Source organism: Delphinapterus leucas, unplaced genomic scaffold (genome assembly GCF_059928025.1).
Source record: "Delphinapterus leucas isolate spDelLeu-1000000601 "Yukka" unplaced genomic scaffold, BTC_Dleu_Yukka2 spDelLeu_asBTCV2_sq79, whole genome shotgun sequence".
Lineage (NCBI taxonomy): Eukaryota > Metazoa > Chordata > Mammalia > Artiodactyla > Monodontidae > Delphinapterus > Delphinapterus leucas.
This window is the reverse complement of record NW_028322288.1, coordinates 96,207-119,972: the sequence shown is the minus strand read 5'-3', so window position 1 is coordinate 119,972 and position 23,766 is coordinate 96,207. Positions and strand designations below refer to the sequence as shown.

Below are 23,766 nucleotides of genomic sequence, written 5' to 3'. Positions count from 1 at the left end.
TATAAACGGTTAAAAGGAATTTACCATAAATATGCTAGGGATAATTTGTGATGTATTTGAACTTATAGTCTTGCTTAGAAAACTTAACTAATTTATACAGAAGAAAGATTTTTTAAATGAAATTCAAGCTTTTCATACATATTGTGTTATCATTCCTCATGTTTTAGCTGCAACAAATATGAAGTGGATTGAAGCTAAAATGAAAGTAAGTGTTAGAAAACAATCCATTTAAGAACGTTTTGAAACTGCATTTGTCTTTTTAGAAAATTCCGAATTGAATTAATTTCATTGTCATTGGAGGGCATTTAGTAGCAAAACAAATGCCAGTATCAGGAGTTAGAGGTGTGTTTAAAGTCTGCTTAATGGTGGTTTGCATTGATTACCTATGTCTTTTTCAAGAAAAAGTACAGCAAAGCTTCCTCTCCTCTTTCTCCCATTTTACGCTAATACTTTCTTTTCCTTCTTTTCTCTGGTGTGTGATACTTAAAGGAGTGATGCTCTTCTAAAATATTAAATTGGGAAGTAACCTGTTTCTGGTAGTACATTGAAAAGGGCCCCTCATTTTAGAGCTAAATAGACTAGGGTTCTTTGGACTATCATTTATCGATTTCGCTTCGTGAAACTAAAATGCTTGTTAGTTGTTGAGCAAGGTGTGGTAGCCAGGGGGTAGAAAGTTGGCATTATGGGAAATTATAGCTGGACTTTTCATAAAGCCTGGGATTTTCCACATTATTATATTTTAACCACATGAATATTTATATTTATAGGAGCTGGGAGTGAGTACAAATGCAAATTACAAGATTACCTTCATGTTGGACAGTGCTGCTATGATAACAGTGCATACTCCAAGGAGAGGATTAATAGATGTAAGAAGTCATTTTACTTTTTATTTAAAGACTTGCTTGTTTTCTGGTGTACTTTTATATTTATATTGATGGAATAAACTACACAGAGTTTAGAAATACATCTAAGTGGATAATAAAGTATCAGTTGAGTTTTGACATAAGATGTATTTCAGGTTAACAGATATGAATTTTAGTGACAAAGTTAAGGATCTTGAGGAAGGACTGTCAAGAAAGGTCATGGTTAATTGTCCCGTGATGATAACAGCACAGTGTTGCTAAAGACAGAGTAGGTGTGAAAAAATACTGAATGTTGTCAAGGAAGATACTAGAAACAGACCAGGACACACTTGCCCTGCCCTCTATGAAACTGATAAATAAAAGCAGGTATATCATGATGCATGTACTTTGGGGTTATGTACGTGAAGCCCTAGAGAAGGCAATAAGAACCATCAAGAAAGAGTTGGGCTAAAAAGATTAAGGTTCTTCACTTTGTTTACGTGTCAAGTAACTAGTCATATTATGAACTTCTGCGATCTGCAAGGCCCTGTAATGGGTACTGTTGGGAATAAAGAGATGGGGAGACATGGTCCGTACCTTTTGGAAACACAGACTAATAGGAATTGGGGAGAACTTAGCAAACTAGGAAAGCTTAGGGAAGACAGTATTAAAATTGTCAAAGTCATAAAAGTCATGAATAGAATTATGTGTGTGTGGAGTTTTCAATAAAGGAAATACTGCGTACATCAAGGAAAAGTATAATTTATTACCTACTAAAGTGGTACATGTACAAAGTCTAAACAGTAAAAAGTTTGGGAAGTGTTAAACAGGAGTGTTTATAATAATGAAAAATTAAAGGAATAAAAAGAAATCCTCAATAACAAATCCCTACAACAGTAGGGAGTTGGTTGTACACATTTTTGTTCGTCCATTTAATGGAATGCAGCTAATTATTATTATTATTAATTAATTATTTTATTTATTTATTTTTAGCTGTGTTCGGTCTTTGTTTCTGTGCGAGGGCTTTCTCTAGTTGTGGCGAGCGGGGGCCACTCTTCATTGCGGTGCGCGGCCTCTCACTATCGCGGCCTCTCTTGTTGCGGAGCACAGGCTCCAGACGCGCAGGCTCAGTAGTTGTGGCTCACAGGCCCAGTTGCTCCACAGCATGTGGGATCTTCCCAGACCAGGGCTCGAACCCATGTCACCTGTATTGGCAGGCAGATTCTCAACCACTGCGCCACCAGGGAAGCCCCGCAGCTAATTATTTGATGCAGTATTTAGTGCTTCAGAAATTTTTCATGATACATTATTAAAGTGAAAAAAGTATTTTAGCAGTATTTGCAAACTGTTAGAAAGTAGTTTTTAACCTTTGTTTGGTTCAGGGGTTCCCTTAGCTTTACAAAAGATCTGTGAACTCTTTGAGGTTGCTGCTGTTTATCAGAAAGACTGGAGAAATATATCAGAATATCTAGTTGCATTCTTTGGTACTAACTGGATTATAGGTAATTAAATATTTTCCTTTGTGCTTTTTTGTGTTTTCAGATTTTTTTCTACAGTCAGCAATATTACTTCTCTAATAGAAAACAAGGTAGCTCATGTTTTGGAGAACATATGGTGCTTGACCTAATTGCAAAATGACAGCACTATTTAAGAAGATGTAGGATTTCTAACCCTGGGTGTCATAAAGCTCTTATATTTTTTGAGGCTTTATGTTGGCTAAGAAAACCAAGAATCTGGTTTATTGTGTCAGTTTCTGTATATTTGGCTTCAAGTATTTGGGGGGTTTGTTTCAGTAGTAAACAAATAGTGCAAACAAATACGGCAAATAAAATTTTAGTGAAATTAAAATATTTGAATAACATTTTTTGCAGTAATGAGGACACTAAGAAAAAGGCTTTCTCCGTATTAAAAGAAATTATAGAGGAGAAAAAACATTTTAAAATTAATGACAACGCTTGTCACCATTTATTTCCTACCATTTAATCTCATATAATTATTATCATCATCATATAATCTCACATTACCATCAATGAGACTACTGCCTTCAGCAAAATGTACTTCTTCTTCTAAAAGTTAATGTATTTTAAATATTTTTGTGAGTGTGTAAAATATATTCACATGATTCACAAATAAAGTGTATAGTGGAAAGTATTCCTCCCTCCTGGACCCTCCAGCCACTTAACTTTCCTTCCTACAAGCAATCACTATTATTTCTTGTGTGATCTTGCAGAGAATTTATGCAAGTATCAATAGATATGAATAACTGAGAAATTACCTTTTTGGAGGCTCATTTTAAGAATTCAGAAATAAAAGCAAGAATTTACAAATTACGGTGTTTTGAAGTTAAATAATCAGATGCCCTAGAAATTGTGCACCTATACCACTGAACTAAGGAGAAAGTCCATTTTTCCTTTACAAAATATTTAAATATTGTAATAAAAGAACCAGGTACATTGTCATTAAGGTTTTCTAGTTTTGAAAACAGACCCCATGTGAAACCTCAAGCCCTGAGGGGACATGTGAATGCTCAGCAGACATCTAAACAAATACTAGATTTTTAAAAAGTTAACTACTTTTTTTGATCCCGAATCTTCATATTAAAATTATAGGAAGTCTTATAATGGGCTTAGTTCCATTAGACACGAACAGACCTTTCAGAAGTTGACATTGAGAGATATGTTGTGCCTTACAGTGTGTTGCATCTTGATTCTGTTCTGTTCACACAGCCAGCCATCACTGCCTCATGGTAAAGGAACGCTCTGGCATAGTTGTGTAGGGCATTTTGCAGTATTTCTGCTTTTAAGAAAGGATGAACTATTCATGAAACTTGAGTTAAATCTAAACTTTTATTCTAAGGTAAAGCCTCTTGGTGTTATATGGGGAAAGTTTTCGGAGTTTTACAGCAAAAAAAACACCATCATGTTTGACGACATAGGAAGAAATTTTCTAATGAACCCACAGAATGGACTAAAGGTAAGACATAATTTTACTTGCCATTCTCACATATGCTGGATTATGTAGTAGAACGTTAGCACTATGGAATTTCATAAATTTTTGGAAGTAGTGTATTATCCTGTCAAGAAAAGCTTAAGTGTTCAGAAAAATTCATATAAAATTGAGCATTCTCTCTTTTTGCTTGGTATCTCCTTAGTTAACCAACTCATCCAGATGGTTTGTTTTTCTAATTTTTTTTTTTACATAAATTTATTTTATTTATTTATTTTTGGCTGTGTTGGGCGTTTGTTGCTGCGTGTGGGCTTTCTCTAGTTGTGGCAAGCGGGGGCTTCTCGTTGTGGAGCACCAGCTAGGTGCACAGGCTTCAGTAGTTGTGGCATGTGGGCTCCATAGTTGTGGCTCGTGGGCTCTAGAGCACAGGCTTAGTAGTTGTGGCGCATGGGCTTTGTTGCTCCGTGGCATGCAGGATCTTCCCGGACCAGGGCTCGAACCCGTGTACCCTGCATTGGCAGGCAGATTCTTAACCACTGCACCACCAGGGAAGCCCCCATCCAGATGTTTTATTTTCAGTTAGCTCTGTGGAGCAACATGAGCTTACTGACATTGACTTTTAGCATCAAAAGTGAAAGCATCAGACATTCTATTAGGGATACAAATCTTGAATTTCTGATGTTCTAGTTAGCTGGAAAGCTGGCAATAAGGGTATTTTTCCTTTTTTTTTTTTTTTTTGCCGTACACGGGCCTCTCACTGTTGTGGCCTCTCCCGTTGCGGAGCACAGGCTCCGGACACGCAGGCCCAGCGGCCATGGCTCACGGGCCCAGCTGCTCCGCGGCATGTGGGATCTTCCCGGACTGGGGCACGAACCCGCGTCCCCTGCATCGGCAGGCGGACCTTCAACCACTGCGCCACCAGGGAAGCCCTAATTTTCCTTTTTAAACTGAAACTAATAAAAGGTTTTTGAAAATTCATATAGCGTAAGTGGAGAGCTTAGAATTATGAAATGCTGGAGCTAGAAGGAACCTCAGCCATCTTTTATAGAAACAATCTGAGGATCAGAAAGTTCATGACTTGCCCAAGGTCATGATTGTAACTGGTTAATGATAGAATTTGAGTTAGAACCCAAGTAACTTGGTTTCTAGGCCAGTGTTGATCTTAACATTAAGTCACATGCAATCTTATATAGGCATCATAGTGATACTTAACCCTGGTAGCAGCATAAAATTGGTAAGAGAGAAATTTGAAACTTAAAATTTCTGGTACCAGAAAAAAAAAAAAAAATTTCTGGTACCTGTGGTTGCCTATGTGTAAATACAATATGAAAATGGAAAAAATAGCTCTATATTATAGTACAATGCAAATGGAGTCTCCATTTGAAGTGTAAATCCTGATACTAAGATACTTTTAATCTCAGTCCTGAACTTTTCCACCAGCTGAATTCTTTTTTTTAATGTTTTTTTAAAAATTAATTAATTAATTTATTTTGGCTGCGTTGGGTCTTCGTTGCTGAGTGCGGGCTTTCTCTAGTTGCAGTGAGCGGGGGCTACTCTCTGTTGCCGTGCGTGGGCTTCTTATTGCGGTGGCTTCTCATTGCAGAGCACGGGCTCTAGGTGCATGGGCGTCAGTAGTTGTGGCACGTGGGCTCAGTAGTTGTGGCTCGCAGGCTCAAGAGCACAGGCTCAGTAGTTGTGGCACACAGGCCTAGTTGCTACGCGGCATGTGGGATCTTCCCGGACCAGGGCTCGAACCTGTGTCGCCTGCATTGGCAGGCAGATTCTTAACCACTCTGCCACCAGGGAAGTCACTACCAGCTGAATTCTTGATAACTTTAAAAGACAAGAGAGAAAAACTTGAAGAAGGTAGATTTTTGAAGCTCTCCATACAGACTGTTGATGTCATCTTTAGTGTACAATGAGGATAGTTTAGGGACTGAATATTAATCTAGGTAGTGAATTGCCACAAATATAAAAGCTGTTGACTTGGAAGAAAAGTACTTGGGGTAGACTGGTGATTATGCTGTCCTTTAAAAATGATTTCTGTTTGAGGCTTTAGGAGAAGTGCTTTTCCTGTGTGTAGTTTACGAGGTATAAGGTACAAAAGTATGTTCTTCAGTCTTGAGGAAAGATTCAATTGATCTAAGCCAAATTTTGTATGAAACTAATGGTGTCTGTACTGGAAAGGAGGTAAAGTCATGGTATTTAAGGAATGATTAAATTTTTTTTAACTGAGGTATAATATTAGTTTCAGGTATACAACATAATTTGTGATTTGATATTTGTTTATATTGTGAAATGATCACCACAGTAAGTCTAGTTAACTAACATCTGTCACCATACATAGTTACAGAAGTTTTTCTTCTGATGAGAATGTTTAAGATCTGCTCTCTTAGCAGTTTTCAAATATGCAATATGGTATTGTTAACTATAGTTGCTGTGCTATACCTTACATCCCCATGACTTATTTATTTTATAACTGGAGGTATGTACCTTTTGACTCCCTTTACCCATTTCTCCCACCCACCCATCTCTGGCAACCACCAGTATGTTCTTTCTGTTCTCTGTATGTATGAGCTTGGCTTTATGTATGTGTTTTGTTCTTGTTTTTGTTTTTAGATTCTACATATAAGTGAGACAGGGAATGATTTTTGAGAAGAGCTTTAACTTAAAAAAAAAAATTATTACTTTCATGTGTGTTTTTAGAAGAAACATTATTTTCCCAGCCAACATTTGGGCCCTCCTCATCTCTGGATGCAGAGAGATGATGATATAAACTTCTAGTTCTTCATGTTACTTTAGAGCAAGTTGGTTGGTTGTTTGTTTTTTAGCAGAGTACTCAGCAGAATCATTGAAGGAATTCCTAAAAATATGTAAGTTTCTGCCTCCAAAAATTCTAATTCAGGAGAGGTATTTTTAAGCATTCTACAGGTAATCTCTCGCATGTCTCCTTTTGAAAGCCTCTTTTAAGAAGGTAGTAATTAATGATCTGCCCACGTTGACATAGAAGTGGTTTTGAAATTGTGAAATATTCTAAATTCTGTTTTGTTATCACAGCTCCATAATGTTTCTGGTAGAAATCTCAGAGATTTCACAGAGATCTTAAAGACTGCTTATTTTTAAAGTAGTTAACTTCTAATATAAGCTTGCTAATCATAAGGTTTGAAATATATAACATAGGAGGCTTTGTCAATTATGAATATAGTACTGAACTACAGGAACTTGAATTTTGGTCATGGATTAATCAGTAGTTACTCTGAACTTCACTTTTATTATCTACTTAAGGAAATGGTGATTTAAGAGAATGCAGATAATCTAAACATTCTTAATTTCCTAAAAATGTTTTTTGATATGAGACAGAGGTGGTAATATATGTTGCTTGCCCTTCTACTGATCACTTAGATCATTCCTGAAGAATGGAACAGTGATTATACTGAAACAATTGAAGTCAGTTAGGTGAATTTTTTCCACTTAACTAGTTTAACTTTTAGATCCAGAATCTTTGGGGTATTTTAGTTTTGTTATTTAATAGTGCTTAAGACCAAATGTTTAGAAAGTAAAAGTAACTTAGCAGGGCCTTGGGTTGAAAATCTTATTTACCAGCCACTGACTCTGTACTTTCTCTTTCAGTCTAATCCCTTCCTGCTTCTATACTTGGAATCACTTTGGTACATTGTATATTAATAGTTTAGAAGTCAATATGTTGCCTTTACAATCTTTTTAAATGAGGGAGTACTTTAAAACATTACAGTATTGCCCAGGATTATGCTGAAACTCATTTCACTACATTCTAATATCATGCCTATTTACACCTAGCTGTAGGGCTTAAGCAGGTCCCTGCAGAGAGTTTTCTTGATCTCCTGCAGTCACTGCTGCTGCTGTGAAACAGCACTGCCCGCACTGCCTGTTTGGAATTAGGATCTCCTACAAGAGTTTGCTTCTGTGCAGACTCTGACAGCTCTTATTGGTGCCCTTCAGCCAGAGCTCAGCTGACTAACAGCTGTGGAGGTCCTTGGCCTTAAACTGTTCTGATGTGAATAGAACCTGGAACGTATGGGAAAATTTTCTTCTGTCCGTTTCAAGCTGGTGGTGTGTTTTTCCAATGACAGAGAAGTAAATAAAAAAATATTTAAAACCTCTGCTCTTGATAGATATGGTAACGACTCCTATGGGCTCATTGTTCTCAACAGGTGACAATGATTAAATGTCATCTGTTTTTAAATGTCACTATGTAAAAGTGACCGGTTTGCATTTTCTCCCAATCACAATAAGGATATATTAATGCTTTACTAAAATGATTTATTCAGTACTTACAGGCATATGTGTGATTTTTAAAAGATATTTTTTTTTATAATGGAAAAGTTCAAACATAAAAAGAACTACATTGAATTGTATAAACTAACCCCCATGTATGCATTATCCTGTTTAAACAACTTGTTAATTGATGGATGTTTGCTCTATACCTTACCTACTTCCCTCTCTTTGATATTTTGAAGCAAATCCCAGATACATTATTTCATCTAAAATTAGTTAAAAGTTTTTGAAATGCTGTCTTGAGTGCTATATAGATGAGCTGGTGTCTTTAAAAAAGTAGAAATCTATTGGAAGTGTAACATAAAGAAAAGTGCATAAAATGTGCAGTTTAACAAATTGTTTTACAGAGAACATATGTAACTACCATTCAAGTCAAGATGTAAAATCCCTTACTAATTATAGTCTTCAACCCTGTCCACCATCCTGACTTTTATGCTTTTGAAATGAATACTTTTTATCATAAAATACATTGAACTTAAAAATTTAGAAAATATGGCTGATTTTTATGGGAAAACTCATATAATTAAAAATATTTTAATGGAGACTTTACTGATAAAAATGCTTATGATAAAATGTGAGTGAAAGTAGGTTATACAAAAGTGTAATATTTTAGCTATATAAAAATTTCATAGAAAATACTGATGTGAAAATCATCAGTGTTAAAATTTATCTCACTCCCCTGTAGATCAAGCATGTATTGGGTACCTTTTTATGAATGAAGTGATGTGAATGAGATTATTTAATTAGTAAGAAGCAACTGGATTGATAGAAGGGGGAAAAGTCTAAGCAGTTTTGCAAAGTAGAGAAGCCACATAAGGTTCAAGTGCTATAAGACAGCTGGCGTTGTGAGGTTCAGACTGAAAAGATAACAGAAGGTAAATTAAGTGGAAGAACTTCTCCTGTAAACATACCATGACTGTCAGTGAGATAATGTAAAAGTAATTCTTAGTATTGACAGCCTTGGTGATATTTTAATCTCATTAACTGTAATTTAAGTGATAGAATAGTGTAGATTTGTACTAGTTTTCTTACTACAATGTGAAGTGTTGGATAATGTTTGTTTTCTAATAGATAAGACCTTTTATGAAAGCACACCTAAATCGAGATAAAGACAAAGAACTTTTAAAATTAACCCAGTACCTCAAGGAAATAGCAAAATTAGATGACTTTCTGGACCTAAATCACAAATATTGGGAAAGGTAAGTGCTAATTGCTTATTCATTTCTTCTTTACATTAATGAATGAAAAATTGTCTGGCAGCTCTGGTATACACATAACTCTTATTTTTTGTTTAAAATGGGTGAATTCTAAAGCTATTTTCTAATCCAGTGACATCTCCCCTGGAAGTATTTTTCCCTTTCTCTTAACCTCTAACTTGTTCATAAACCCACATCTCTTAAGATCTTTAATACTTCTCTAGTAGAGAGGATTTAAGAGACTAGTACATGTTTGTGATGCTACCTGTTAATTATTTTGTGACATTAAATGGGTCACTCTTTTATGAATCTGTTCTCATACTGTAAAATAATGTCAGGATAAAATAAAATATACTAAAAAGTTTTCTGTTAAAAATTACAAGTAACCTCTGTGTAGCAGAAAAATTAGAAAATTTATTCCTTTAGGGAAACAGTTACTTGTGATTATGAAAGATAACCACTGTTACCAGCTTGGTGTCTAGTCTTCTAGTCTTTTTTTCTGAGCACAAACATAAGTACAAATCTACATATGGACTGCATGTAAACGTCAAGATTTTGAGGCAGGAAAAACCTCTGGAGAAGTGAACAGGATTATGATGTACTGCAAGTACTTTTTTGGAAGTAAATCTTTGAAGAGCTGATTTCACCAATACAGCAACAAAAGAAACTTCATGTAATATAACACTTTGGCTTTTCAAATTACACTTTTGGCTTTTCAGATCACTCATATACTTATGTACTTATATACCTACATAATACTTATTTATATACTTCTTATTAGAGTCTCATAATCCTATTAGGAGGGTAAGGCTGGGATTTTTTTTTTTTTTTTTTTTTTTTTGCGGTACGCGGGCCTCTCACTGTTGTGGCCTCTCCTGTTGCGGAACACAGGCTCCGGATGTGCAGGCTCAGTGGCCATGGTTCACGGGCCCAGCTGCTCCGCAGCATGTGGGATATTCCCGGACCGGGGCACAAGCCTGTGTCCCCTGCATTGGCAGGCGGACTCTCAACCACTGCACCACCAGGGAAGCCCAAGGCTGGCATTTTTATCCACATTTCCTGTAGATGGTGTAACTAAGTCATAGAGATAGTAAATGCCACAGTTTGAGCAAGTTTTACCATCAAAACTTGTCCAGGTCTCCTGATTTTAAGAACTCTTTCCCCACCCCCATAGCTCTGAGTATATAGTAATTCATAAATGTGAGAAATAGAGATGTAAAAATTTTAATTTGTTGGTAGACTCCTATAAAATAATATGAAGAAAAATTTGCTTGGTGAATTAACATCTTTGCATGTTTACACTCTTGATCAGAGTTCTTTAGCAGCTTTGGCTCACTACCTTTATGCAAGAAGATCTTCAAATGGACTTTGAGTTTTGGGGGGAAATTATAATACTAGTTAATATATTGCTTTCACATTTGGAAGTAAGGCAGTGTGGAGTGATAGTGTGTAGCCTCCAGAGCCTTGTTTTCAATCTGAACTCTGCCACTTTCTTGCTGTATGAACTTGGGCAAACTGCTTAACCTCTCTGTGACTGTAAAATAGAAATAAGTTCTCACTGAACACTCAGAACTGTTGTGAGGACTAAATGAATTAATGCATGTACTTAGAACAGTGCTTGGCACATAAACAACACGTGTTAGCGATTATTAACAGTTATTACTTACCTTGAAAAGTTTTGTTATTAAAATAAACAACTTCCTTTAGGGAGGAGAGTTAGATTGTTAAGTTAAATTTAGTGTGATACAGCTTCGACATCTTATTTTATTTCTTGCAGGTATCTCTCAAAGAAGCAAGGACAGTAGTTACAAGCTATACTGGCAGTTATTGAAGATACTTGAGATCCATGAACTTCTTTTTGCTTTTATGCTAAAGATCATTATGATAGTGCTGGACACTGCAGCAAATATCAGACTGCTTATACTTGGTCTTCCAGTTTTTTGTAAATTTAATTTTATATTTTTTGAAGATCATAGCAATACGCCAAAAAACCCACAAAAAACCCCACCTTTTCCCCCCTGTATGAATATACTGTAACTCTTGAAAAATATTTTCTCCAACATAGAGTACTGAGTTTTATTCCCACACACACAAAAAAAAGTGGACAAAAATGTATGCTTAACAATGTCATTTTGTGACTTTGGAAATAAGTATGTCTTGTGTGTTTGTCTCACTGTGTTGTTGTCTAAGCCCAAACCCACCTTGAAACTACTGTTTTTAAAACCAAAAAAAGAAAAGTTTTTAGTAAGGAACCTAGTTTAGTATGCTTAAAACCACTGAGAGTTTTTCTTATTCCTTTGTCATAAACACAATTTCTCTTATTACTCCACTACCTACATCTCTAAATTCTGAGCTGTCTCAGTTTGGTGTGTATGTGTGTCAGTGTTCTTTGAGTAAAACTGGAAAACGTCTGCTCTGATACAGATATGTCATAGTGTGACAAATAGAAAACATGAGACTGAGGAATGAAACTAAGGAACAAGAGTGTGTTTCTTTGTGGTGGCCAAGTAGAAGCACTCCTGCCTAAAACCGTTGTCCTAAAAGCAGTTAAAGGCAGTACATTTTAAAATGGGACGTATCACTGGTTCAGTCCTAAAAAGCATGAACAAAAAGTTTTTGTTCTGTTCCAGCTCTGTCTTCTCTTAAGTGCAAACACTGTGTTGCAGTGAAAATATCTAGCCATAAGATTAATGAAATTTATTTGCAATGCTTTTGCCTGCAGATATGTAATGTGACCACTGTTTTGTGTTGACAGTATTGCTTTATACAGTTCTTCTATTTGAAAGGAATCTGGTTCTTTCAAATAAACATGGTATGTATTGTTCTTACGGGGGACTATTTCAGTGGTGTAAATAATAAATTCCTTTTCTTAAAACATCAGTTATCTGCTCTGTATTATCCCAAATATTTTGCCTCTTTGTTGAATCATGAAACAAACACTAGGTTCAGGCAGGCATCTCTTGAAAAAAATTAACTGTGTATGGTTTTAAAAGTTTGGGAACCCCTAATTAAGATGATTCAATGAAAACGTCTTAATTATGAGGCTCAATTTAAATATTTAAGGATCGAATAGAATAAGCATTTCATTGGCACATTTTCCCAGTGTGAAAAGTAGTTTATTATTCCAAGGTAAGGCTTTATCCTTTTTAAAAAACTGAACACTTAAAACTATTTATATAGGTTGATAAAGAGCAAACATTTTCTAAATCAGTATAAACTGAACTACAAAAATTAGCAAGCCTCAGGAAGCAAAGCAAAGTAGGTTCTAAAAAAAAAATATTTCCTGCCATTAGGTGGTGCCCAAACCAAAGTTTATTAGCGGGTATGCTAAATTAAGCAGTCCTGGGAGAACATTGTCAGCTTATTGAAATCACATGTCCTTGTGTGGTTAATACATTCATAGAGTGTGAGAATTTTAGTGTGTCTTGTGTGTCTCATAATTTATTGAACAGATCTATCTCTATTTCTATGTATGTGGCGTACACAGCAGAACCAGGAGATGACTTAATTCAGATGCATGTTCTAGTGAAATAGCAAATTAGTTTTATGATGTATATGTTCCAGACTTTCAAACAATTAGTGCCTAATGAAGTATATTTAATCTAAAAACTGCAGAACATCATTAAATCTTTGATTTAGAAGGCAGTTTGAGACCTGGTAGCCCCTCAGGTCCTTTATGAAAATCAAGTTACTGGATTAATGATAGCTATAGGATTTACTCAGTTTTAAAGGTAAAGAATAGATAAGCAGGGCTTCCCTGGTGGCGCAGTGGTTGAGAGTCCGCCTTCCGATGCAGGGAACACGGGTTCGTGCCCTGGCCTGGGAAGATCCCACATGCCGCGGAGCGACTAGGCCCGTGAGCCATGGCTGCTGAGCCTGCGAGTCCGGAGAGGCCACAACAGTGAGAGGCCCGCGTACCAAAAAAAAAAAAAAAAAAAGAATAGATAAGCAGGTCATTACAGTAAGGAACTGCAACATGATCTTCATTCATAGAAAGGAAAATGGTTGTCTTTTGGGAGGAGGTGGAGCTGTGTGGGAATAGGGATTGGTAAAGAAGGGTATGCAAAACAACAACAACACATGGGAAAATGCAAATTATACAGGGTATTTCTTGGTTTTTAAATGACAGTTAGTTGCCAAGAATAGTAATAAAATATGTGAATAGTGAATAAACTGGTTGAGCATTTTTCTCATCCCAAGCAATCAACAGAACTCTCTCAAGGAACAGATTGTTAGTTTTCCCTAAAGTATTGATACATCAAAATTTATTAATCTGGGCTTCCTTGGTGGCACAGTGGTTAAGAATCTGCCTGCCAATGCAGGGGACACGGGTTCGAGCCCTGGTCCGGGAAGATCCCACGGAGCAAATAAGCCGTGGAGCAAATAAGCCCGTGCACCACAGCTACTGAGCGCCTGTGCCACAACTACTGAAGCCCATGCACCTAGAGCCTGTGCTCTGCAACAAGAGAAGCCACCGCAGTTAGAAGCCCATGCACCGCAACAAAGAGTAGCCCCCGCTCACTGCAACTAGAGAAAGCCCGCGTGCAGCAACGAAGACCCAATGCAGCCCCAAATAAATAAAACTAAAAAAACAAAATTATTAATCTTATTAGCTGGAATAGCAGCCCAAGTGGTGTCTCTAGAGATTAAGTGCTTAGATATTTATGTAAGGATATGCTGGGTTTAATTTTATTTTTGGCTGCATTGGGTCTTCGTTGCTACGCTCAGGCTTTCTCTAGTTGCGGAGAGCGGGGGCTACTCTTCCTTGTGGTGCGCGGGCTTCTCATTGCGGTGGATTCTCTTGTTGCGGAACATGGGCTCTAGGCACACGGGCTCCAGTAGTTGCGGCACACAGGTTCACTAGTTGTGGTGCACAGACTTAGTTGCTCCGTGGCATGTGGGATCTTCCTGGACCAGGGCTCAAACCCGTGTCCCCTGCATTGGCAGGTGGATTCTTAACCATTGTGCCACCAGGGAAGCCCGATATACTGGTTTTTAGAATTGCCTTGGAAAAGCTGTGTGGGGCTGTGTGGGAATGCTAAGTATATAGAGCTTAAGGAGAAATCCTTGAAGATTAGTTGGATAGATTTATCAGAGACCTCTGAGAAACTAATGCATCTTAACAATTGAAACAGAAATCAGTATCAGGCATCCCGTAGGTTTAGAAAAGGGTGTCGATCATTTAATGTCAGCGAGGTTCCACGTAGAACGTAAAATCTTAAAAACCTCCCATGCTAATGATTTTTTAAAACTCTGGATGTAAGCAAGCACTTCTTAAATGCTAGTATAAGGATATTTCCTGATACACAGTGTTACTTATTGAAACACTGATTTCCTTCTGAAAAGCTTTAAAAGTTGAACCTGTAGTTTGTATTAATAAAAACTATGGGAAACCAGTTTTTAAAAATACCAAAAACAAAGATATTTCCATAAGTCAGTATTGCCACAACAAACACAGATTAGATTGTGTATAATTTGTGATGCTAAAGGCCAAATTGATGACTTTTCAGGAATATATAGATTATCAAAATGAAGTAATTTTTGATTGAATGCCAATCACTTAATTCTATTTACAGTTCTTTTTTATGTTTCACTCATTATAATGCCTTTGAGATTTTTTAATTTGAAGTAGAGTTGCTGTACAATATTTTATGAGTTACAGGTATACAATATAGTGATTCACAATTATTAAAGGTTATACCCCATTTATAGTTATGAAATATTGGCTATCTTCCCTGTGTTGTATAATATATCGTTATAGCTTATTTTATACCTAATTGTTTGTAACTCTTACTCCCCTACCCTTATATTGCCCTCCCCGCTTCCCTCTCCCTACTGGTAACCACTAGTTTGTTCTCTGTATCTCTGAGTCTGCTTTTTTTGTTGTTATATTTACTAGTTTGTTGTATTTCTTAGATTATACATGTAAGTGATATCATAAACTATTTGTCTTTTTCTGTCTGACTTGTTTCACTTGGCATAATGCCCTCCAAGCCCATCCATGTCGTTGCAAATGGCAAAATTTCCTTCTTTTTAATGACTGAGTAGTATTGCATTGTATATCCATTCATCATTCATTATATATTCCATCTTTATCCATTCATCTGTCGATGGACACTTAGGTTGCTTCGAAAAGATATGTGTACCCCAGTGTTCATAGTTGCATTATTTACTATTCCCAGTTCTTAATTCCCTGGAGTACTTTCGATTGCTATCACTTCTTGTTGTATAATTTGTAAGGAGAACAGTGATGATTTCCGAGATGAGGCCTTAAGAGGAAAGGGCAAGTGATTTGTCAGAAAAACACGGGGAGAATCCCTCCTTACGAGTGGTGGTACCTTGGGCAAGTGTCTCTAACTCTTTGAACTTTTCCTTCCTTCACAAAAGTGCTAATGATATAACTCATAGGCTGTTTAAGCACTTTGAAGCAGCAAAGTCTTGTGTGAATTAGATGTTATTAAAAGTAGTTTAGAGCATGTGGCTATGATTGAACTATATCATTGAAATTATAATTAACAGGAGTGTAGTATTAAAAGGAAAACTTTTCTTAAGTATATTTTTTACATATATTACCTTGGCTTTCTAAGAGTTCTAAACAATCAAGGAAAGTAGAATGAGGAAACTCTTATGATCTAGATGTTTTTGTAAATATCCAAATGCTTTTAAGTCTGCAAATGCCACTTAATAATGGTCTGGATGGAAGATCTGCTGCCATCCCCCCGCCCCATAGGGGTGTATATGTTTGAAAATTTCACAGTGTTATAATACGTCTTGTATAGTGGAATATTAACATTATTTTAATCTGTTCACTGAAATTAGAAGCTTGCTAATTTTGCCATGCCATGTAAAAAATAACAAATCGTTCCAAAGCAGTGCATTTTTTAAAACATCTTTTTTTCTTAGAAAGATACACTAAGGTAGATACTAGTTTTTTCCCCGACAGCCTTGGCAGAATAAACTGTCTATGCAGGAACCAGGCAATCAACATTTAACTTGTATTTGTTAGTACCAACTGTGTGTTTCAGGCATGTTCTTCAGAGGTAAGCAACAAGATTCTCTACTCTCAAAGAGTGTATATTCCAGTAAGGAAAACAATTAAAAAATTTTTTGTCAAAGAGTGAGAAGTGCTATAAATAGTAATATGATAGAAAGTGTGTGGGGTGGTGGAGTTGTAGAGTAGTGATTGACAATAGCGTGGGCTAACATGGGACAACCTGAACGGTAAGAGGCATCGCTCAGAATATGATGAAGAAGAGTATCGGACAAAGCTAAGAGCAAGTGCGAGACCTTAAGGCAGGGACAAGATGGGCAGATTCAGGGACTAGTGGGAGGCAAGCGGTGATGAGAGCTGAGAATGGAAAGGGAGGCAGAGCCCATGGGATAGGTAGGATTCTGTAGGTCATTGTAAGTAACCTGGTGAATTCTGAGTGAATAAGTGAAATGGGAACAAGTGAAAGGTTTTAAGGGAATGAGAATTTTTAAACAATCTAATTGAGATATAATTTACGTACTCTTAAGATTCACCCATTTGAATTCAATGTGCAGTTCAGTGGTTTCTAACATTTACGGAGTCGTGCAACAATCACCATGATCTAATTTTAGAACCTGATTTGTTGTTTAAAAGATCATCCTGGCTCTTGTGTGGAGAATGGATTATAGAGGAGTGAAAGTATAAAGGACAAGATCAGGAGGCTACCGATGTTAACCCAGGTGAGAGATTTTCAAAGTGACCGAAGGAAAGTTGGCATTTTTTCACTCCTTCATTGCCTCACTTCCCAACTACCTGTTGAGCCCCTATTTTGTGCTGAGCCCTATGGCAGGAACCAGGTCTCCAGTGATGAAGATGATGTTAGCCGTGATCCCCCCCGCCCTGTGGAGCATGCAGCAGTGCATGGACTGTGTCTCCTCGCAGGTTTGATGAGGCTGCTTATCTCACCACACTTGCAGGGAGAGTCTCTGAGTGCAGCCTGCTAAAACAGACTTGTCTTATGTGACATGAGGTAATCACGGCAGTGACACCCCACCACGTTTGCCATGTTCTGTCAGAGTCAAGCGACAGGTCCCTCCCACACTCAGGGGAGGAGATTACACAAATGTGTGAACACCAGGAGGCAGAATCATTGAGTTATTTTATGGTCTCTCTGCCACAGTCCCTGAGCCTAATCTGTAAAGTTGGTATAAAAATAACCTATTTCACAGGGTGGTTATGTGGATTCAAAATGAGGTGTATAGCAAACTCAGCCCTTTGGGCTTCACCACTTGCTAAGAGATTTCATTTGAAGAATAGAGAACTCACATATCAAAGTCAACATATAAAGAGCCTTTCTCACTTCACCCGCCACCCACAGTGAAAAAGCCCTCTGTGCTGTCCAGAAGTGGACCCAGGATGGAGTGTCCAGCATGAGTGTGAGTGGCCTTTGACAGTGTCAGGAGAGTGCTCAGGAAGATAGATCAGAGGGCCCGCCCCTTCTGTTTCTCTGGGGAGTCGCAGTGAGAACATCCCCTTCTAGCCATTTAATACACAGGCAGCCAAGAAAATCATTTACAGAGTATTTTGCTTTCGTGCTCAGTATACTGCCACTTCTTCCCAGTATCTAATGGGGTTACAGTGTTTGCCTTAAATCTGTGGCTGACTTCTGCCAGATATTTCCTTAACTCCCAATCCCTTGAACCCCTTCCTCCAGCCTTCTGGGGGCTCATCTCCTGCAAACTGATTCAAAGGTGCTGCGTTACAATCAGATCTTTCAGAACATGCACTTCTATAAAGTTTTTGACGTTTTAGTCAAAGCAAAAACAAAAAATAAGCCTGAACTTATTACCCTCTACTGAGGGGATTAATGAAGGAACACTTAAGCACTATTGTATGTATCACTCAACTTTAAAAGACATTTTTTTGGTCTACTTTTTTGGTTTTGTTTTTTTGTTATTTTTCCCCTTGGCAGTGAGAGTGCGAAGTCCTAACCACTGGACCTCCAGGGAATTCCCAAGACATATTTTTTTAAAAAAAGAATATGAGACTGTTAATATTCTTTCTTTTCCCCTAAATGGTTTTTTGCTCAGAGAGGAATGGATATGCATCATTGTTTTGGAGGATTTGTTTAGTTAACGTTAGACCTAGTGGTTAATTTTTTTTTTTTTTTTTGGCCTCGAGGCTTGTCGGATCTTAGTTCCCAGACCAGGGATTGAACCACGGCAGTGAAAGCGCTGAGTCCTAACCACTGGACCACCAGGGAATTCCCTAGACCTAGTGGTTTAAAAGATCTTTAATAGCTATGCATGATTATTTTTATTTTTAAGGGCTATTTTATTTAGGAAATAAATGTAATTTTTAAAGATTACATAAAATCTCACCACCTAAAGATAGCCACGATTAACATTGTGATGTACTTCCAAGCTTTTCTCTATGTTCATGTGTACTGGTGAAATACATGTAAAAGAATGGCAAGATATGCCTCTGTGGCTCTCTGTGCTTGAATTAGCCCATGTGGTTATTTTCAGATCCATATAGTTAGAAAGCCTCTGGAAGCAGAGACCATATTTCTTTTTCTTTTGAATTCTTTCCAGGTACATAGTAGGCCTCTGAACTTGGTGGATATATGACAAATGTGAGTTAAACTAATGAATGTGTAAACAAGCTATAAACTATGCACTTACATAATGTCATTATTTTAAACATTTGCTTCTTTAAATGCTTCCACCTGTAACAAGACTCATGACAATACAAGATATGTATTATTTCCCTTTTCTTTTTGCATCCCTGCATATTGATTTTTTCCATCTACCTTTATAGGAGGATACATTGAAATAAGGAAAATATTTTCATGAAAGCTTAGTGTAAAGAAGAAATTTGTAAGTTCTAGTTACTGATGTGATGTTGGATGGTTGAACTACTATAGTTTTATGGCTCATGATATACGAGAGAGTTTCATTTGTTTCTTGGGTACATTGTTTAGTGTAGTAGTAACCTGATTCATGTAGTTTACAAATGCTTTCACCAGACAATAATAGAAGTGCACAGTACCATATCTAAATGCCATAATCCTTTCTCATAAATTGATATTCTTAGGGAATTCTGGGAGCTCAAGACTAGGTGATTGTTCTGATTAGGAGGACACTGATAGGTATCATACTAATGCCACTGAGCAGCAAATCATCAAAAGCCAAGTGCTACAGTATGCCTGCTGCCGTCCAGTTCACTGAGTAACTAACTAAGCATCCCCACATCCAGCCCCACTGTGGGACCAAGGGAATGTGCATGGGAGCCCATGTCTCTAGGAAGTCCTTCCAGGGCCACTAATCACTGACACTTAACAAACAGGGGCCAAGATGGGCCCGTATTATCATTGCTCCATCACGCAGCTGTAGCCTGCATGAGAAGGTAGTGAGGTCTGCTAGGTGATCCAAGACAGGGAAGGTCGTTTGGTCTGAGTGATTAGAGGAACTCAGCTGAGTCATGTTTTGGAGTGCAAGCTTGGATCTGAAACAATCTTTTTTTTCCCCCCGTGTTGGTTATCTATTTTATTTATTTATTTATTTTAAATATTATATTTTTATTTTCTCATGGAAGACAAAGGTGACCTTTATTCAAATGGTGAAGAAGAATGACTTCTAGATGATGTCCAAAGGTGATACAACTTTTTTTTTTTTAACATCTTTATTGGAGTATAAATGCTTTACAATGGTGTGTTAGTTTCTGCTGTATAACAAAGTGAATCAGCTATATGTATACATATATCCCCATATCCCCTCCCTCTGGCATCTCCCTCCCACCCTCCCTATCCCACCCCTCTAGGTGGTCAGAAAGCACTGAGCTGATCTCCCTGTGCTATGTGGCTGCTTCCCACTAGCTATCTGTTTTACATTTGGTAGTGTATATATGTCCATGCCACTCTCTCACTTCATCCCAGCTTACCCTTCCCCCTCCTCGTGTTCTCAAGTCCATTCTCTTCATCTGCATCTTTATTCCTGTCCTGCCCCTAGGTTCATCAGAACCTTTTTTTTTTAAATTCCATATATATGTGTTAGCATACGGTATTTATTTTTCTCTTTCTTACTTACTTCACTCTGTATGACAGACTCTAGGTCCATCCACCTTACTACAAATAACTCAATTTCGTTTCTTTTTATGGCTGAGTAATATTCCATTGTATATATGTGCCACATCTTTATCTATTCATCTGTCGCTGGACACTTAGGTTGCTTCCATGTCCGGGCTATTGTAAATAGTGCTACAATGAACATTATGGTACATGACTCTTTTTGAATTATGGTTTTCTCAGGTTATATGCCCAGTTGTGGGGTTGCTGGGTCGTATGTATGGTAGTTCTATTTGTAGTTTTTTAAGGAACCTCCATACTGTTCTCCATAGTAGCTGTATCAATTTACATTCCCACCAACAGTGCAAGAGGGTTCCCTTTTCTCCACACCCTCTCTAGCATTTGTTGTTTGTAGATTTTCTGATGATCCCCGTTCTTGGATCTGAAACAATCTTGAAAGCACCACGTAGATGGAGCGGGGCAGGGCTTGGCCCTGACGAACATGGGAGTCGACAGACCCAAGTAGGATATCCAGTCCCACAACTTATGTGGGGTCTAAGGTAAGAAACTTAACCTCTCTGTATTTATTTCCTATTGCTGCATAACAAATTACCGCAAACTTAGTGGCTTAAAACCACACACGTTTAGTCCCTCATGATGTTAGGAGTCTGAGCGTGGCTTAGTTGGATCCTCTCTGTTCAGGGTCTCACGAAGCTGCCACAAGGTATCTGCCAGGCTGGATTTTATTTGGAAGCTGTACTGGGGAAGAATCTGCTTCCAAATTCATTCAGGTTGTTGTCAGAATTCATTTCCTTGAGGCTGTATGACTGAATATATGACTGAAGTCCCCCACTTTTTGGTGCTTGTCAACTGCCCTCAGGTTCTAGAGGCTTTCTGAAATTCTTTGCCACGTGAGCTTCTCCCATATGGCTGCTTACCTCATCAAACCTGCAGGGAGAGTCTCTGAGTGCAGCCTGCTAAAACAGACTTGTCTTATGTGACATGAGGTAATCACGGCAGTGACACCCCACCACATTTGCCATGTTCTGTTAGAGCCAAGTGACAGGTCCCTCCCACACTCAGGGGAGGAGATTACACAAATGTGTGAACACCAGGAGGTAGAATCATTGAGTTATTTTATGGTCTCTCTGCCACAGTCCCTGAGCCTAATCTGTAAAGTGGTATAAAAATAAGGGTGGTTATGTGGATTCAAAATGAGATAACATATAGCAAGTGTTTGCATGGGTGCCTGACACATAGTAAGCATTCAGTAAATGTCAGTGATGATGATGGTGACAATCATTGGTGATAACCAATGGCTATCCTGATAAATGCTTACAATCTTCCTAAATCATGGGGACCCTTGTAAGAACTCATGAGAGTATACAGAATTTCAAGTTTTGAACTTGTGTTTTTCAAAGGACAGCGTCAAGTCAGTTGTCTATGTGATATGGGGAGGATGGCGATGGCATTGATTATCTAAGGCAGTACAAAATTCAGGAATAATATCTAACTTGACTTTGAAATAAATTTTAAGGTTTTTTTTTTCTTTCTGATTATTTTTGCTTAGGCAAATTATTCCATATTACAGAGGAACTCTAATTACTCTAATTTACTTCATTCCTTCCCTATTGATGGACATTTAGTTTGAAACTATATTGTTACCAACAGTGCTGCAATCAACAGCCTTCTATGTATATTCTGTACATTTGTGTGTTCCTGTAGGAAAAAGTTATTCAACCATTAATTGACAGCTTGTTATGTATCATATCGGACATTGTGCTAAGTGCTGAGTAAATAAGACAGATATGCTACCTTTCCTCATGGTCCTTATAGTCAATTAAAGATTACAGGCATTAAACAAATAATTCCAAGTATGGGGTGTGTGTTATAGGAGGACCTAATATAGTAGGGAGGAGGGTGAGTATGTTGCAGGACAAGGGGAGCAAGAGAACGGTCATGTCCCTGGTCTTGGGTGAGTCCCTAGAATGGGTGCCATGTGAGGGTCCTTGGCTTTGCCCAGGAAAGAATTCAAGAGCAAGCCAAAGCAAAGTGGAAGCAAGTTTATTTAGAGAGATACACATTCCATAGGCAGAATGTGGTCTGTCTCAGAAGGCGAGAGCAGCCCTGGGATATGGGGTTGTTAGTTTTTATGAGCTGGGTAATTTCATATGCTAACGAGAGGGAGGAATATCCTAATTATTTGAGGGAAGGGGTGGGGATTTCCACCCCTTCCCTCAAATAATTGGGCCACTGCCCACTTTTTTGCCTTTTATGGTCAGCCTCAGAACTGTCATGACTCTGGTGGGTGTGTTATTTAGCATGCTAATGTATTACAATGAGCATATAATGAGGCTCAAAAGCTACTGGAAGTCACGTCTTCTGCCATCTTGGGCCTAGTTGGTTCTAACCATTTTTTGCTGTATCCTGTTTTTCTCAATAGCTCTGTCATTCTTTTAATGGTTGCACCCTTCTCCCTCCCTTTCCCTCTCAAGGTGAGGTCAGATGCAAGGACATGAAGGTAGCAAAATTTGGAGCGGCCAGAGAAAACAGATAGGCCATCTCCAGAAAAGGGATAAAATCTTGTGATCCAGGGAATGAGGATTTTGACAACATTCCTGGGGCATGAGATTAAGATGGGGAGGGGTCTGGTCTTTGGTTGTCACTTAGCCACACTGGTATCTGTTAAAGTCTCTGAAATCTACTCTGGACCTTGGTCACTGGTCCACATGGGTCATTGCCACCTCAACCCTTGTTCCAAGTCAGGTCCAGGGATGTTCCTTGTTATGCTCCGTATTTCTGCTGAATGCACAGAATTCCTGCGTTTCCTCAGCCTTGAATCACTCTGTGAAGCTGAAACCCTGTGCTATCCCAGAGCCACTCTCAGCAGACTTCATAATTTCAGCCTTCTCCCTTCACAGAAGAGGAAGCTGAGCCTCTGGGAGGCTGTCTAGATTCTCTCTGCCTAGGCACACCACGTGGACATTTCTTCTCTGAGATCATGGTACCTCTAGTGGGCACTACCTAAGAAGTGAGGCATGCCTTCACTTTGCTCTCTGATCTCATGAACCTTCATGGATAATTCTCCATGTTCCCCTCCTGGGCTCATTTTTCCTCATACGCTCCCTCTTCCTCAATTCCAAAGAACCTAATCTTCTTGGGAGGAAGCTTTGATCTAATTCATCACCTATGTTCCCAAATTTGTTGCATGGCTTTTGAGATTCAAAAGCCCAAAGCCAATTACTTTGTTCCCTGCTCTTCTCTGAGGTATGCATTCCCCAAGGCAATGAATGCCTGAATGAGGGAGAAGAGCAAGAAGTGCAAAGGAATACAGGGAAAAAAAATGTTTAATATTTCAAATTTATCAATCCATCATAAACGGTAAGTTGCATCCCGTAGCCATGCAATAAATATGTGTGTGTTTGAATCTGT

General features: G+C 38.1%; 1 protein-coding gene across 21 annotated transcripts in view; it reads left to right on the top strand.

Moving 5' to 3' along the window:
• Positions 1-23,766, top strand: part of UBLCP1 (ubiquitin like domain containing CTD phosphatase 1) — a 128,791-nt gene that overhangs the window by 8,825 nt on the left and 96,200 nt on the right. For 15 of the 21 annotated variants that reach the window (XR_016391773.1, XR_016391769.1, XR_016391767.1 and 12 more), the window contains exons 7-11: positions 168-205; positions 768-866; positions 3,699-3,815; positions 9,174-9,301; positions 16,923-23,766. The exon at positions 16,923-23,766 is cut by the window's right edge. Coding sequence is in view for 3 of the 21 variants with exons in the window: in XM_022566062.2 (XP_022421770.1) it covers positions 168-205; positions 768-866; positions 3,699-3,815; positions 9,174-9,301; positions 16,923-16,965 (425 nt within the window). In the remaining 18 variants the exon portion in view is untranslated. Of the gene's footprint in view, positions 1-167; positions 206-767; positions 867-3,698; positions 3,816-9,173; positions 9,302-11,075; positions 12,179-16,922 lie in introns of those variants that run through there. The other 6 variants (XR_016391772.1, XR_016391780.1, XR_016391783.1 and 3 more) reach the window with 5 other exon arrangements.